The following is a 17,418-nucleotide window of genomic DNA, read 5'->3' as shown; positions in this document are numbered from 1 at the left end:
TTTATAATGTCCCGGCAAATCGAGCGATCCAGCTTGCGCTCACGGTTGATGGGACAAAGGTTGCCGAATCATTGCTTAAATCTGACATTTGACTGTGCCCAGCGTAAGATGTAAAGTACTCGAAAAGTATTGAGCCGCTCCGTCCCCTAATCATGGCGGTGCTCGGCTGCTGGCACAAAAGACGCAGATTCGATCCTCGCCGCGGCGGTCACATTTGGATGGAGGCGGAATGCTAGCGCAACGCCGGAGGCCCGTGTACTGTGCGATTTTCAGTGCACGTTCAAGAACCCTATATGGTCGAAATTACCCGGAGACCACCCCTACGTACGCTTATAGCCTGAATCGCTTCGGTACATTAAACCCCACAAACCAACGTCGAAAAGCATTTAAAATATCCTCGTTTTTAAATGAGAGTTATTAAATTCGAAGAGAAAATCGGACTGAGAGTTATTCGGTTCGTTGTCCGAAAGTTTTGAATATTCCAACTTCGCTAGTGCGTGTCGACGATAGCATGACAACGAATTATTGCTGACGATATAATAACGATGTCTGAGTCAACATGGACTATCACGACACAGTGACAACACTGTGGCTACAACAGAATGATTGTAACCAAATGACGGCGATGGTAAACCTACCAAGGTACGTCGATGATAGGAATGAGAACGACGATTTGACAATAGGTCCACGGCTGCTCAGATACGCCTATATTATAGACAATTGTTCTCGCTGAAGTCCACTGTAACCTTGCAGCCCACTCCACTACAACAAACGCTTGTTTGCTCTATACTCCACTAAAAGCGACACTTGTTTGCACAGCTATAACCGGTACTTGTATGCGTCATAACCAACTATGAAGGACACTTGTTTGCAGTTTACTCCCCTATATCTGGCCCTTATTTGCACTACACTAATAAAACAGAGGATAAAAGACACAGAGATGGATAGAATCACGCGCACACTTGGGGGCACACGTCAAGCCTACAAGCAGCCGCGTAGACCTGTCAACTTCAAGTTCTTCAGTGATGCCTTCGCTGGCTTCTACATCCAGGGCGCGTATTGCTGGGCGTCATAACGAGCGCAGCTGCACAGGGCGTGGTCAATTGCCTCCTCGGTCTTGCAACGGTCACATGTAAATGTGTCCGCCACTCCGACGCGAAACTATAGAACACCTTTGTGAGCACAACACCCATTTGAAGGCTGCATAACGTCCAATTGGAGCGGGAAATTTGTTATGGCAATTCCTCAGGCTGTAAAGCACCTGACAACGTGGTATATATCTGCAGTTAATAATTCGACTCGCATATCTCCAGTACACAGCCACGCGCCATGATGAACGTTTGGGAGTTCTATGTATGCTTGTGTGATTTACTTCACTGTCAATACGTATCCCGCTGATGTATTTGATGGTGATTACGTATGCTCGGGTGCAAGGTTCCGTGAATCGCTTCGAGCTCGCTATCTATACTGACGATGGTAAATAGGTGGAAATTTTTCAATGCGAAGCTCACAATGACTGACTTTTATTTTGGTGTTAAATATCACCTGAGTGATAACAAGAGGACCACACAACTCACCAAGCTCGGTCGTGACGTCATCCGGCAACAGTGTGGTTGTGGCCGGTGGCGGTTCAGCGGTGGGCACGTCTTGGCATTCCGGACCGAGCCTGACGTCATCGATGGCCACGCCTCCCTCACCTGGCTGTCGGGTGCGCGCCGCGAAAACGAGCTGGGTAGACAGAAGGTAACATAATTTATAGAAAAGAACTTTTGCGGAAGCAAAATGCTGCGAAGCCACCAGCCTTTTGCTTACGCGTCTTTTCTCCCTCATTTCGTTTCCTCTCCTTCTTCGAGCGGTTTTGCGGTATTGCCGCCAACTCATCCACTGAAGAAGCAGAAATTATTTTTTAACAGCGAAGCTACTCTAGCTCGGCGTAAAATGTCTGTAGTGACTCAAAAATATCATCATCATGAACCGGCACGCGTTCTATACATCCTCGTCTTCATCTTCGTCCTCGTCTGCTTCGCAATCCAGAACACGTGCGCCGATCTCTCTGGCGTGGCCTGTAATAGCCCTGATGGTTGAGACGACGAGTACAGAGAGAGAAAGAAAGAAAGACAAAGAAATTCTTGCCGAAACAAAGTCTTCACAAGGTAGGATTCGAACACGCGTGCCCTCGATCCGAAGGCGAGCGTACTAACCACTCGGCTATCCAGGCACGCTATAGTAGGGCATAGCACAGCCTTGTATGGTATAGTGTAGCCAGGGGGTGGGAAAAGGAAAGAAACATGAGGGGGAGATATGTGATGGTGAGGAGGAGGGAAAGGAGCAGGGGAGAGAGAGTAAATCATAGCATAGAAAGAATCAGAAAGAGAGAAATCAAAGAGAGAGAAGGAAATACAGTAAGAGACAGAGAGAGGAAAGGATAGAAAGGAGGAGGAATGAAGCGAGAAATGGAGAGAGAGAGAGAGAACGAAAGGGATGAAAGAGGAATAAAGATATAAAGAGCAAGGGATAGAAAGAAATAGAGCGAGAGAGAGAGAGAGAGAGAAATAAATAAATATAAATTAACAGAGAAAAAAAAGATATAGAAAATACAGAGAGAAGAGAGAAATAAGGGAAGAAATAAAGAGGTTAGCCTCTGCAGTAAGATTGGCAGACTTGACAAGGCGGGCTTCCCTCAGACGGTCTTGAATGCCGTGGCCGAATCGTTACTACGGAAACTGAAAATCCGTACTCAGGAAGGGCACGTGCGAGAACGAGAGCGTGCAAGACCACAAGTGGTGCCGCACCTGCACAAGATGAGCCATAACCTGAAGAAGCTGGCCATTAGGTATGGAATTCCTGTCGTGTTTTAAGCCCCGGCACAGTGGCCTTGTGGTTATGGCGCTCGACTGCTGACCCGAAGGTCGCGGGATCGAATCCCGGCCACGGCGGCTGCATTTTCGATGGAGGCGGAAATGTTTAAGGCCCGTGTACTTAAATTTAGGTGCACGTTAAAGAACCCCAGGTGGTCGAAATTTCCGGATCCCTCCGCTACGGCGTCCCTCATAATCATATCGTGGTTTAGGGACGTTAAAACCCAGATATTATTATTATTATTATTATTATTATTATTATTATTATTATTATTATTATTATTATTATTATTATTATTATTATTATGTTGTGTGTTCCACTCCGAATAAACTGGCGCTGCTGTGCCAGCAAATCTCTCGTGCTAAGCCGCAAGGGTGCTAAAAGAAGCACGTGAAACCCTTCAGCCATTGTGCCAAAGGTGTCGCCTACGAAATTCCCCTTAGCTGTGGCAAGCCCTACATAGGACAAATGGGACGGTGTATTGACGACCGCCTGAAGGAGCATGCCAATAGTACTGGAAAAAGTGATAGTGCGCATCTTCCGGCGCATGTTAAGTCATGCCCATCTGTGCGACGTTTCGCGCAAGTTAAGATTAGTGGCAAGAGTAGACATCAAACGGCGAGGGAACTGTTAGAAGCGTTTCACATTAGAAGCAAGGGGTCCGCCTGTGTCACACATCACTTGTGCCATATGGATCTGAGTTATCCTTTTTAATGGACAGCTTACCTGATGACATGTTTAACGTCAACTCTTTCACGCATATGCGCATGCTCGAAAGTTTTCTTGATTTTCAGCCTTTGCCGTCAATAAACAGTTCGTATTTTAGCGCTGCCCCGCCACGGTGGTCTAGTGGTTATGGCGCTCGACTGCTGACCCGAAGGTCGCGGGATCGAATCCCGGCCGCGGCGGCTGCATTTTCGATGGAGGCGAAAATGTTTGAGGCCCGTGTACTTAGACTTAGGTGCACGTTAAAGAACCCCAGGTGGTCAAAATTTCCGGAGCCCTCCACTACGGCGTCTCTCATAATCATATCGTGGTTTTGGGACGTTAAACCCCAGATATTATTATTTATTTTAGCGCTCCTCTGTCTCTTTTCCCTGTCCTGTCTCCATGTTTCCTGCCTCGCGCCAGAATTATGTTTAGCAAACTTACGCACCACCTAGTCCAGGAACAAGTTCTTCTCAAGAAAGAGGACGTTTGCGAAAGTTATCAAAACAGCAAAAGCCTAGACTACATAGGTGCCTATCACCTCCGCTGTCTCTTTAGCCTTGCGCCTCGAGTGCAAGGTATGTTAATTTTTTTTCTCTGTGGTCCTTACAACTCAGTTTCGCTTTGTGCTACCGAACTCGTGCGCAATGCGGACCATCGGTAGCTCATGCCTTGCATCGCGTGCCTTCGCATAAGCCTTCTACTTTACGGTCAACTGCCTCCTTGCAGGACTGAGCCATCGTGTGACGAGTTTCATTTACGCGCTGCCGATCGATGAAGTAGACCCGAGGCACGCGACGCGACAGCGCAACAGGCGATCTTGCCGACGTTACGATGCTACGGCACGGCAGCGCTACCGAGAGGAAGCCTGCTTCACACGTTTTTCGCGGTAAAGCCGCTTATAGCCACGTCTCTGAAGCTGCAATCTGATCTTCCGTGTAACTAGATGTAAATAGCTTAGTGCAAGAAGCACCGCAAGAAATTCTGGTGAATTGTGAATGTTCACGTACGCTGCATGATTTTTCCCCCGGATTCATTTTACTTGAGGCTGTCACTCTCACTATCAACGCTGGTCACAAAGTGCAGCCCGTGTCCCCACTTACCTGGAAATACTCGAAGGTCTTCGGCAATTCGACGCTGGCCCAGCCGCCTTTGCGTGGTCCGTATGAGCTCCACAGGGGTATCTGGTCAGTCGAATTCCACAGCAGCAACTGTAGAGTGCCTGCAGTCGGCAGCGAGAGAAAACAAAAGAAACAAAGAAGTTTACGAATCGTCTGTCAGTTTACTAATGATTTGCGTTACTCACGGATTGAAACGCGAAAACTTAGGGTCAAGTAGTGCACGTACTTTTGTTTCCAGTGTCTACAGTTCGTGTCGTAGCGGCGTAATTTTGACTCGAACACTTACATGAAAGCCTACATTACCTATTTGCAGTAGCATGACGCCGTTATCACGAGCAATCCCTCATATCGGTCCTGATACTAAAGAACATGATATCGCGTTTCAGTCCGTGAGTACTGTATTGGTAGGCTAGTTTGTTCGGTTGTGATGACTCATGAGAATGCGCTTCCAGGCACTGGCACGAAAACGTACGAAGCCTAACACGATGGCGTGTTCGTCTTCGTGTGTTTCGTTCGTAAACCCATATCCTAGTGTGTACTATAGCAGGCCAGAGGCGAGAGAGAGAGAGAGATAATAAACGTCATTATTTGAGAAGATAGCTTAGGAGAGGCTTCCTTAGTACAGGATGCCTTGAGCTCGGGCCACGTCCTGGGCCCTCGCGACCAGCCTTACCTGACTGTCGAGTTTGGAGCTGGCCAAGGATCTCTTCCAAAGCTCGTTTGTGTGGTAAGAGTTTGGGAGGGGGGGGGGGCGGGGGGGTAGTGGAGATTTTCCGAAGCCTCCTACTATATGCTGATCAAAAGGTAAGGACGCAACACAAAAGGTGAAGAAAAAAAAAAACAGGAGGACAGGAACGAGCCTCCTGTCCTCCTGTCATCCGGTTTTTTTGTTAATTTTTTTTATCACCTTGTGTTGCGTGCTTACCAACTAGCCCAACAACATGTTTTACTGTATTATAGGCGGCAAATCACCGTAAACACCCCCCCCCCCCCGCCCCATCCCAAGCTTCTGTTCTGTTCTAACTGGCTTACTGTGGAGAGGTTCAGGTTTACATCCCCTTGGCTACTCCATTTCTCGTATGTGGCCGGTGCAGACCTCAGGGTAGTGGTTTGTCTAGTAACGCACTGTGATTTCAAGCGTTAAAAGAGGTAGGCGGGGACAAAGTATTTGCTTCACCATTAGCGTGCCACCACACAAGGTATAGCAACGGACCCATGGCGTGAAATTACTACCATACTCGGCTTTACTGTAGTACAGTCGAACTCCCCAGTAGCGAAATCGCCGGGGAAGCGAGTTTGATCGTTATGGTGAGAATTTCGTTGTCGCGAAAACGAAAGACTACGCACGCCAATTACTTCACGCAACCAAGTTTACTTGAAGAAGTCGCTTATCTTGCGTTGTTTCACGTTGCTTTGAAGGAGCTTGACGGCTCGAGCCTCACAGTTTAACAAGCTTTGCATAGTTTCGTCGTCGTCGTGGGCGCCGAGGAATTGGCGAATGATTCTAAAAGCATCATGAACTTCGCGCGAGCTTACTTGCCTTTCTCACGTCACGTTGCTTTCCTCACTCTCGTCTTCACTCTCATATTCCTGGCGCACAAACCTTTGACGACAACGTCGTCGCTGAACTCTTCGTGCACGATCTGGTCGGCGTCAGCACACAAAAAGTCGTGCAGTTCAACAGCGTCTCGTTGAACTTGTGGCTATCATCATCGTCCTCATCAGTCTCATTGTTATCACCATCATCATCCGACTGAATGTAAGCAGCAATGGTCGCACCGATGCTTGTTGGCAAAAACGTATGTGCCCGACCTGTTGAATAAGCGGTACTGCAATTTTCATACTTCTGTGTTCCCAACTGGCTCATGGGTTGAAAAAAAGAACGTTGCGGATTGCTATTTGAAACTGTCGTTATTGCGGGAGACCTTAATAAAATCTCTTCGCTGTCCGGAGGAGGCAGGTGCATTGAACTCCATGGACGTTCGCCGGGGACGCCAGATTTCTTCATTGTCGCCAGAATGTCGTTCTTGAGGGCCTTCGTTATTGATGGGTTCAAACTGTACTCAATTCGCCGCAGCGCTTTGTTTTATCTTAACCGACCGCTCTGACATCACTAGATCCAAGTCCCACCTTTCCCTTAATTATTCATACTGGTTCACTTATAGTGCTGACTGATCGTGGGGTTATGTCGAAATTAGTTATAGATTCAACGTCCATAACTGAGCGTCGAAGAAAACCGCGCTAAACGGCTTGATATATTGACTAGCGATGCTAGTATCTGGGGTGGTTGAATACCCACGAAAGTGGATCCGTTCAGGAGCCTTTTTAGGTGCGCCTACGTCAATATGACCGGTACAACAAAGGATGAAATCCAATGAGTCCTCATGAGCCCGATACCTTCTCGCGCAATATTATAAACACGTGTCGCGGGCAGCAAGTGTGACGTACAGCAAACGTGCTCGTGTATCACCTTGGAATAGATGGCAATTGAAACCATAGGCGTGCGCACGGTTTCCCATCAGGGGGGGAGGGGGGCGAAGGTTCATCGCAGCACCCTCCCCCCACCCTACTAAGTCAATGTATGGGGCAGATTTTGCCCCCCCCCCCTCTTGGGTGACTAGTCAATGTACGGGTCAGATTTCGCCCCCCTGACCCCCCCCCCCCCTCCCATTGCGCACGCCTATGATTGAAGCTAATATTGGACAGATTGCGGAACGCATGGTCGAGAGGATGTTTCCTTGCTGTTTTAATTATATCCCCTATCGCTTTGAACCACCGCTGCGAATAGTCTCCTGAAGCTTTTCAAACCACGCTTGTCCTGCGGATAAATCTCTGTAGAGAACGCGTACGCCTTGCCGCCACGCACTCGATGTCCTATTCGTTAGAGTTCAGCGCTGCCAGCGGTTCCTGATCGACCTGGACGGTATCGAACGTTCCGTGGCTCCTGCATGTCCTGACGTGGATCGAGGATGACTTCGAAGGACGCGATCGGAGCTGGCGGGCCAAGATCAGCCGCGATGCGAGCGGCACGAACCTGCCTGTTTCTCATCATCGCTGTTTATGTTCTTCTTCTTTCTTGCGAAGTCTCCCGTGCTCGGTGGCGTTGCTCACCTCGCAAGGTTAGAGTCACTGCACGTGCGACATTTATGCAAGATTACAGCCACCGCATCAAGGTGCACCCATACTCTGAGGCCCATTAGCGAAGCCACCAAGTTGAAACTACAAAAGGTATATCGACGAAAAGATACCCCCTCTAAGTAGGCTGAAGCCATACATAAGGCGTCTCATATTGCTACTGTCCTTCAGTGAGGCGCAGCCGGTGCCCGCTATTTCATTTACAGAAGCCCGACTCAGATTTCATTCATCTGACAAAGTCTTCCCATTAGCTTGCGCCCAACGAAGCTGTCTGTTAAGGCCTTGTGCCAAAAGAAGACAAGGGATTCAAATGGGTACAAGGCGTAGAGCTTCGGTGGTTCGAACAGACACGACTGTGAACTTAGGCCATTCGTCTTTCAGCTAGGCCAAAGCAAATATTTGACACATGTTTTCATAGAGCGCGGCGGAGGGGTCTCTCGTAAGCCTGCAGTTTCCTTCTTGCATTGAGTCAATGCCATGATCTCATTCCCTGACTATATGAGGGAGCGGGACCGCATTAAATGACGGTGTTTTATGAATCCTGAATAGTAAGTCCTTTTTCGCACATGCCGCTGCGACGACCACAGGAAACCAGCTCTATAGGCAAATCTGAATGTCTCCAAAGATCCCTGACTAGCGGCGTGTCTTCTGCTCGTTGAAGGACTAAAAAGCATTAGGACATTTCGTTGAACACCGACAAAGAAGAGATCTTTGGTACGCATGTACGATAGGCGATCCACTATTATCCCGGTAATGATTTCTTTGGAAAGGATGTCGCGCGCGTCGCGACTGACTTAGTGGGTATGCCCTTCTGCCTCTCAGTAACACCTTCAGGAGATCAAATCCCGGTAGCGACGGCCGTAGCACGGGAGGCTGACGTAATAAAAAAATACTTTTGGACTTAGTTTTAAACGTGGGTTTAAAAGAGCACCCTGTGGCGAAAACTATTCTGAATGCCTTCATAACACCGTACCCGCCGCGATGGCGCTTGGCTGCTGTCCCGAACGTCGCGGGACAGAATCCCGGCCGCGCCGGTCGCATTTCGATTCAGGCGAAATGCTAGAGGCCCGTATACTTATATTTAGGAGCACGCTTAGAACATCAGATGTTCAAAATTTCCGGAGCCCTCCACTACGGCGTCGCTCATAATAACATCGAGGTTTTGGGACGTAAAAACCGCAACAATTATTATTACTGATAACACCGTCTCTTTTCATTTTTACGAAGGTTTTGAAAGTAATTTAACACACTGAACTCAGCTCAAGCCTGTCAGTCGGTTAATTAAGTCCGATAAATAAGTCAGGTTCAGCTGTGCTTAGTCCAGTCAGCCGATCAGATAAAGGAGTGAAGTGATACTGAGGTAACAAAAAACACCCGTAAGCTCAGCCTCGGCTACGCCACTGGTCCATTTTATAATGGCAAATAAAGTAATAAGCACTCATGCCATAATTATTTTCAAAACATTATGATATGCAAACATTAGTGTAAAAAGAGCAGCCACTGGGACAAATTGAGGAGCTTATTAAGCAAGACACTTAACCAAAGTATTTTCTCAAATACTCAAACACATCAATAGCATCGAAGCCGTCTTTTTAAGAAGGGAACTCAGCGCCAAAAGTTTAACATATATTGTTTATCAAAGATATCTCCAGAGCGTCGTCATGCTTTAAGGTCAGTTCACCTCACCTCAGTCCATTCAGCCTGACCGGTTATCTAAGTCAGCTCGCATTAACTAAAGCCGGTCAGTCAATTCAGTAACGTCACCCGGGTTCATCTCAATATTCAACCAATTCAGTTAGCTAAGCCATCTAGTTAAATTTGTTAAGCCAGTTGGTTTAGTTTGCAAAATCAGCCAGCTTAGTTCAGTCCAGCCAGTCAGTTAGTTAGGTCACATTATATAGTCAGCCAGTTCTGTTGAGTCCAGTCGCTAATTAAGTTCAGGTTAGGTCGCAGCCAGTTCTGCTCAGAGCAGCATTCAGTCAGTTACTTCAGTTGGTTCACAAGTCAGCCACTTCATTTAATAAAGTCACCTACTCAATCCACTTAGTGCCCGTGTGCTGTACTCATCGGCATCCTTCACTGGTGTAGCCAATAGGGGGGGGGGGGGGTCGCGTTAAACTACTTCCCCCCGAAATTATTCACTTTTGAATGTGTATGTATACATGCACACATACCAATATATGCACAAACATAAAACTTCAAAGTCCTCCCCCCTCCCCTCTCTTCAAAATATTTCTGGATACACTTTTGGCGCCCTTGCTCACCCACTTTAATTCTTTCTCTCATGCTAAGCGTGCGGCGTGCCAAGCCTATCGGAAGCGTGCCTTCACACTCTCTGACCCCACTTCGTGATGTGGGGTCAAAGCTCGTCAAGTTCAACCGGAATCGCAATAGCTGCCGCGAAAACCGCCAACCACAGTTACGATCACTGCACCGTTTTCTTTTATTCTTCTTTTTTTTTTCAGGCCTTCTTTTACAATCCAAGCGAAGCCACTATCGCATTCTCCGAATTCGATTTCTTTTTTACGGAACCAACACCAAAGTTGTTGCGTTGAAAGGCTTGCCGCCGTTATAAAGTCATTGGCCCGTGCAAGGAACGCGCGAAATGACCTGCAAATTGCGAGTTAGACGCCGCCTTTTCTTTGCATTCCAGCGAGTACGCTCTCCCCATAAATGGCTCATTTAGCCTAATTCCCCTATTCGCCTCTCTATGCGGCACGTGCCGCCTGAGGCACTGCTTGGGAGGCACTGAACTCTCGCACCGCTCGGCCAAGCAGCGCCGGCGTGCTTCGCGGACGAGGCCCATCAAAGCGTTCACCCTCTCGCACCTTCCCCGCTTTGAGCTAAAATTCGCAGGTGAAAGTAGAGAACTCGTGCAGAACTCGAAAGGCACGCAGGTCGGCGCTTTTAGAAACACAGAGCCCCGTCCGCGTGCGTAATGAGCTTACCGAATCGCCTCCAGACGTGCCATTCACTGAGAACTTTTCTCTTTCCGCGAAAGAAGTTGGCCCCGTCGACCTTCGCCTTTAGCGCGCGGATGACGTCAAAGACGGTTCCTTCATCCCGTTTTCCTCTTCACAAGCTCTCCGTAGGAAAAGTTCGCCTGCTGGCAACGCTTGGAGCTGACGCACTCGCTTCGCGCTGTTATATTCGACAATTTGAGAACAGAGTAAGAACATTTACGTACACGCTAAATGCGCGCGGTTAGCGTAAACTTCGACGGTGCGCCTCATTTACAGATAATTAGCGACACAATCACGAACTTTCAAAAGAACCTTGCGCAGTCCGGTGTTTGTTAAACACAATCGAGGATCTCAATTTCTGCATGACATAACGAGACCAAATCAGAAAATAAAACGCGCCGGAAAAAAAACCTGTTGCTGCCAAAGCATAACAGGTTTCAGCCAACTAAGGATCAATCAATAGGGGTATGGCTGTCCTCCAGAAAGCACGTTTTACGTGATGAAGTGCGCATTTGCATCGAGCACTAACATTTCAACAGCGGAGCCAGTGTTTAAGCTTGAGCTTGGCCCGTGTGGCGTTCGGCTAAACTACTCGGGCGGGTATGCGCCGCAGGAATTGGACAAGCCCCACTACCGAGTACAGCAGGTGCGAGGGAAAGCGAGGACATTAGAGGGAGAGAGCAGAGCGAAGGAGACTGGCGGAGAGCGGTGGGAAAGGAGGTTGGAGCCTGGGGTGGGAGAGGGTAAAGCCTAGCAAAACGAGGAGCGCTTGGGCAAGGAGCCGGGAAGTAGGGGGAAGGAGACGAGCGTTAAGCGCAAACTATGCTCGGCGAAGTGGGCAGGAGAAAGATGGAAAAGAAGAGAGGAGAGAGAGAGAGAGACGAGATAAATAAAACGAAATGAAATTTCTTGGCAAGGCCGGATTCAAACCCCGGTACCCACGGTCCGAAAGCGAGCGTCGTAACCACTCGGCTATCCAGGCACGGTAGCGGAACATGCATTTATGGGAACCACACGATTGCGTTGCTACGGTTGACGCAAGAAACAGAAAGAGTGAGAGAAAGGTACAGAAAGAAATAGAGATAGAAAGAAAATAATACAGGGAAAGAAAGCATAGCATAGCCACGTATAGTATAGCGTAGCTAGGTTGTGGGAAAGGGAAGTGAAGATGAAGCGGAGGGAAAGGAGTAGGCGAGAGGGTAAGCATAGCTGAGCATAGCCATGTATACTACAGTAGAGCAAGGGTATAGGAAAGGAAAGTGAGGGTTAGAAGGAGTGATGTGAGGGTGAGGAGGTGGGGAAGGAGGAGGGAAAGGAGGAGGGGAAGGCCACCACCTCCGCTGTTTCCACAGACTCCGCACCAGTAGTGAGTAGTTGCCAAAGTTATTTTTTTCCTTTGTTTTTTTCTTTTTACCGTTCGTCTTCAAAGGTGCGGACTGCAATGCGTCAGTATGCACAAGACACAAACAACTAAATACCGGTTAACGCCGATAAACCATTTGTTTAGCACACTATTCAGCGTGACCATTCGTCATTTTCATCATTAATTGCATGACCATTTGTCCGTCCTCTCTCAAAACACAGTGAATGTTTCATCAGCCACTCGTTATGAAGACCATTACCACAAGGGAATTTTCATTTCTTGTTGATGCATTTATTACTTAGCTTACTGTGTTCGTGAAATGAAATGGAGCTATTACCAATATAAATGGAAAGCAACTGCACGGAAAATATGTTAGTAACGCCTAACGCAGGAAGAGGTACCCTATACGGGTACCGCTTGTTCTGGGAAGCTCTGTGAACTTCAGCGGAATGTACGTTGCAGTAAGACTTCACGTCATGCAAACTATAACTACTAAATCACTCTGTTGAGAAAACCAAACCAGTCTTCGCTCGCAGACATGCCACGGTGGCGAAAAAGTTTGCCGCCGCCGTACACGCCACGACGAAACTATTCAAAGACGTAATTAAGCTGCGGTGTCATCACGCAAACTACGAAGAACGCCTTATCGCTTAACTCCCGGCTAATTAAAGACGCCCGCCCCGCACCCACCTGAATCTGAATTCGAGCGAGTGTTCGTCCGGTTTGACTTCGGCAAGTCCCAAATGCGACGCCTGGTGGAGGTTGCTGACCGAATTGCTTACGAAAGACTACTTTCGGTTAAATGGTAAACACGCTCGCAAAAAATTTTACTGCGCGTAGTTTTGATGCTTCTGCAATTATTTGGCTCAATTTTTTGCGTTTCTTCTTTACTTGTCGCTAGTTGAGGACAACAAGCAAATTGCCCGCTCTTTTAAATAACGTTTATCACTAGCACTGCGACCTGCTTAAGTTTAGTGCTGTGGGAAAATAGTTACCTCGCTGTATGGCGCCTGAGGACAACTGTTATATACTTCCATATTACTTTCTCTGTCGTTAGCAATTAGAGTTGACACACTCTAATCATAGGCGTGCGCAGGGTTCCTATAATGGGGGGGGGGGGGGGAGGCCAATGTTCATCGCAGCCCCCACCCCCTATTATGTCAATGTATGGGGCAGATGTTGCCCTCCCCCTTTTTTTAGATGACTAGGAGAAGCCCCCCTCCCCCCTGTCGCGCACGCCTATGTTCCCAACGCATGAGCAGTTAGCATTACCTTGCGTTCATATGCGAGAACCGAAGCTATGCGATAAATTATGCGGTTCACAGATATATTCTCAAGCGTCAGCACTTTGGCGCCTATTGGAATGGCTTATTGGAGATGTTGGTTACAGACCCAGCGTTAAGGAAGAGAGAAAAATCAGTTTTGTCACAAGGGCGAAGCAATGAATGCGATAGGAACATATTAGAATGTCATACGAAGTAAGGCTAGCAGCTAACTCTTTCGGATCCGATATCGCGTAACTCTACAAAATGCTGGTCTAAGCGAATACGGCTGCTTCAGGCAGCGAAGCGGTTTTCGTGCTGTCTGTCGTCTCAATGCGAAGTGAGCGCAGAGAGCATAACACGTATACGAGCCGTCCACTGACGTCTGTCGAGATAGCGCTTGCGAAAGCTCTCACGACGGCGCCCTTATGATCAACGTTCGTAGTGTCTGCTGCACTGCACACCTTTCCCCCCACCCCCCACCCCTCCCCCTCGGCGACGGCAAACACCCGCCGAAAGTTTCAATGTAATTGATGTTGCAGTGAAAGAAAGAAAGAAAGAAAGAAAGAAAGAAAGAAAGAAAGAAAGAAAGAAAGAAAGAAAGAAAGAAAGAAAGAAAGAAAGAAAGAAAGAAAGAAAGAAAGAAAGAAAGAAAGAAAGAAAGAAAGAAAGAAAGAAAGAAAGAAAGAAAGTTGAACCCACAGAGTTCACATAACGAGCTGTCCACCATTCCAATAATAAACGAACAAAATTTGAGCAGGCCACTCTAAGCCATCGACGGACCAGCCGGGTAGGTTCACGTCGTGATAGGTTGGACGGGACATGTAGTTGGAGATCAGGGTCCAAGGTATGCAGGCGCGGGCTTGTAAACGTGAGTGGTTTCCACAGGTCTAACGTTAGATGACGGGCTAGGCACGCAGTCCTTTTGCGGCGTCGGACGTTGAAAGGGGGTGGCGATGCGGCCTTATTGGTTGGTCATAGTGGTACGCTGGAGGAGACTTTGGAGCGCCATTGTGTGTACGTCTCTTCTTTCGACCGTGTCCTTTGTGCGCTCACCTCGTACCAGGTTGAAAAGAGAATGGCGACACTGCTGATGACGTCACTGGCAGATCGGAGAGACTTCCGCTTGATCATTTCCCTGACTGCCACGCTGACTAGGTGGACACGTTTGAACTAATTACTTTAAGTTATGTGTTCATGCTTACGAATTGGAACCGACGAGATCGCAACGCATGCCCCACGTAGCAGTGAACCTGAGCCCTGTGACATTTCCGGCATTATGATATGAAACTTTGAGCGCAAATAAACGACGCAGGACGGAGAAGGGACACACACACCGCAAGCGCTCGTCTTCGTACTGCTTCGTTTATTTGCGCTCAAAATTTCATATCATAATTTGATGCCAATTAACCCACCTGGCTATCCTGTTACAATGCATTTCCGGCGTATCAGTGCCGAAATATTGTTTCAAACGCCTTCGAGTAGCAGTTTTAAAAATGAGGGCTTGAGAAGTAGTTGCTCACACAATCTCACTTCTTCAAGTAATGTTCATTTTTTGAGTGACCTTGCTCACAGGGTCTGATTGTACTACACATCATAATCTAGATTACGAAATTTGGGTACAGTTAAACAACAGACGTGAAACCTCCGAAAACTAAATATTGCGGGGCACTAAAGTATACGGAGGAAGTGATGAGGCGGAAGTTGCTTTCTCAGTAAAGCTGCGCAAATCGACCTCCCAAAAAAACGTTTAAAAATGGATATCCTCGTCATAAGAAACTTCAGGGCGGTTTCATCATTTGTAATACCGGCTCAGTTCATGATCTCGCTGGGATGCACCAGCGTACGAATAAGGTAACACTATTATATACGCATTGGTTGGAAGATTATTTTCTCAGATGCCCGTTAGGGAAAGGAACGTTCAACACAGGGCGCCATTTTTCAGTGTATATGCGTCCACTTGAGTGCAATGTCCTTGTACTTTTCACTGTGCGTTCATAAATGTACAACAGCGCACCTGTAATCGATCATTTGTACTTTTGAATTCAGGTGCGTCTAAGATTATATCAAGTATTGTATAGTTGGTTGGCGCTTCACTAATGATAAAGGCTACGGACTACATGCACAGCAAATGGAACAACAACATGAAAACCATTGGTCATTGATTACACGGTCAGCGGCTTATAGTGCGCACGCAGTTGATACAACTGAGAAAGACAACGCACCACCATAAAACTAGAGTGCCACATCAAAACATGTAAAGATAACGTAAACGAAAGGTGTAAGCGCCTGTTCAGCGGAAGTAGTCCATCACGATACTCATTATCTGCCTGCTGCAAAATGTGACGGCCACGTCAGCACGGCAGGAGAGAGTCATCCATTTTACCTTGAATATAACATAAGCCTCAGAGATTTCCCTAGGGAGCTTATATATGGCTATACGCACTGATCGATTTGCATGAGTGACAATCAACGGTGCAGACGATTTCGCGGTCATCGAGGCACTCGCCACGTGAACACGCCATGGGGCTTCTAACAAAAATTCGGCAGATCCCACGTACCATGGGAGTCGAAGTTATGCGAAGCATGCGCGGGATGGTGACTGGCGTAATTTTTCATACTGAGCGAAACGTTAAGGAATGACGCTAGAGAAATATGAAGTGGTAACGCACACTGATGAGTCGCATATGCATTATATAACCAGTTGTTTACAGTTGCGCAGCGATGCCAACAGCAACATGGGTGTTACCATCACCACATGCGATAAGCTGATATGTAGTGCTTATATTCTTCAACACTGGATAGCGCGAATCCGAACAGCACAAAGACGAAACGCAAATGCACAGGACAGGCGTTACTCGCAACAAAGCTCCGTTTCAGAAATATTATTCTAGATATACACACAGCCAAGTGGCACACGCAGAAGCACTGCGCGTACGCTGCAATCACAGTTGCAGTTCGGTTACCGTTATGTTTATATTTATCTGTTATGACGCGAACGCACGCACGTTTCACGAACCCGTGTGTATGTGTAGAAGGGGTTCTTGACAGTTCTTCAACAAGGTCATCATCACCGTGATCAGTGAGCACCAGCAGCTCGACCGGATCCGTTCGTGATCGCAGCTACGAGAGGTCTAAGTGTAGTGAAGTACGAGGTATAGTAGAGCTGGTGGAAATCCTGGATGCCTCTTACGATGAAATGGTCTATGACGCCTCCTGTCCTGCACGTGGCAGCGAGGTCTTTTGATGCCCTGTCCATATTCAAGCCGTGTTTCACGCAGTATACAGACCAGTCGCTGTTCCGTCTTGATAGATCAATGTTTAAGTCATCGATAATGATGAGCGGCCTGGTTCTCTCGGCAGATTTATTGTAGGAAGCATTGACCCCGGTTTTTGCGCAATCGACGTTGTCCACGTTGCGGACCACGTGAACGAGTGCATGGTAGTTGAGCGTCTTCCAGGGGTGTTCTGTTTTCAGCTTCCTCACTTTCCGTGAGTCAGCCCCGGTGGTGTAGCGGTTACGGTGCTCGGCTGCTGACCCGAAGGTCGCGGGTTCGATCCCGGCCGCGGCGGTCGCATGCAAAATGCTAGATGCCCGTGTACTGTGCGATCTCGATGCAGATAGTCAAAATTAAAGCCCCTACAATTATTATTATTATCACTTCCCTTGCGTGTCAATGTGTGTGTTCGCGTTTACTGTGTTGGTTGAAAATTTGTATCACCTGTGGCACATACCCGCATAACATAAACTCTGGTATGCGGGTATGTGCCACAGGTGACTGAGAGAAAGGGTTTCATGACGTACGCGACAGGTATTTTGCGTTATTGATGTCATTACCAGCGAATCGCGTTCACCATACACTGATCCCCTGCTATGCCAATTTTGGTACATTAGAAGTTACAGAGACGACCAGGAGAGCGCCCAGACGTAGGCGGCTAGATAGATAGATAGATAGATAGATAGATACGTAGATAGAAACGCCCAAAGTGCCTGAGGTTCGCTAAGA

At 47.7% G+C, this 17,418-nt stretch overlaps 1 protein-coding gene across 1 annotated transcript in view; it reads right to left on the bottom strand.

The window, feature by feature from the left end:
- Positions 1 to 1,577: 1,577 nt before the first annotated feature.
- LOC119405011 (uncharacterized) overlaps positions 1,578 to 17,418 on the bottom strand; it is a gene marked incomplete at its 3' end in the record, with an annotated part of 82,185 nt that continues 66,344 nt past the window's right edge. Inside the window, 2 exon segments of the mRNA XM_049419156.1 lie at positions 1,578 to 1,728; positions 4,671 to 4,789. Of these exon segments, the coding sequence (XP_049275113.1) occupies positions 1,578 to 1,728; positions 4,671 to 4,789 (270 nt within the window).

This window comes from Rhipicephalus sanguineus, chromosome 9, assembly GCF_013339695.2.
Source record: "Rhipicephalus sanguineus isolate Rsan-2018 chromosome 9, BIME_Rsan_1.4, whole genome shotgun sequence".
Taxonomy (NCBI): Eukaryota; Metazoa; Arthropoda; class Arachnida; order Ixodida; family Ixodidae; genus Rhipicephalus; species Rhipicephalus sanguineus.
Note: the sequence above shows the minus strand (reverse complement) of the source record. Positions and strands in the feature narration are given on the sequence as shown.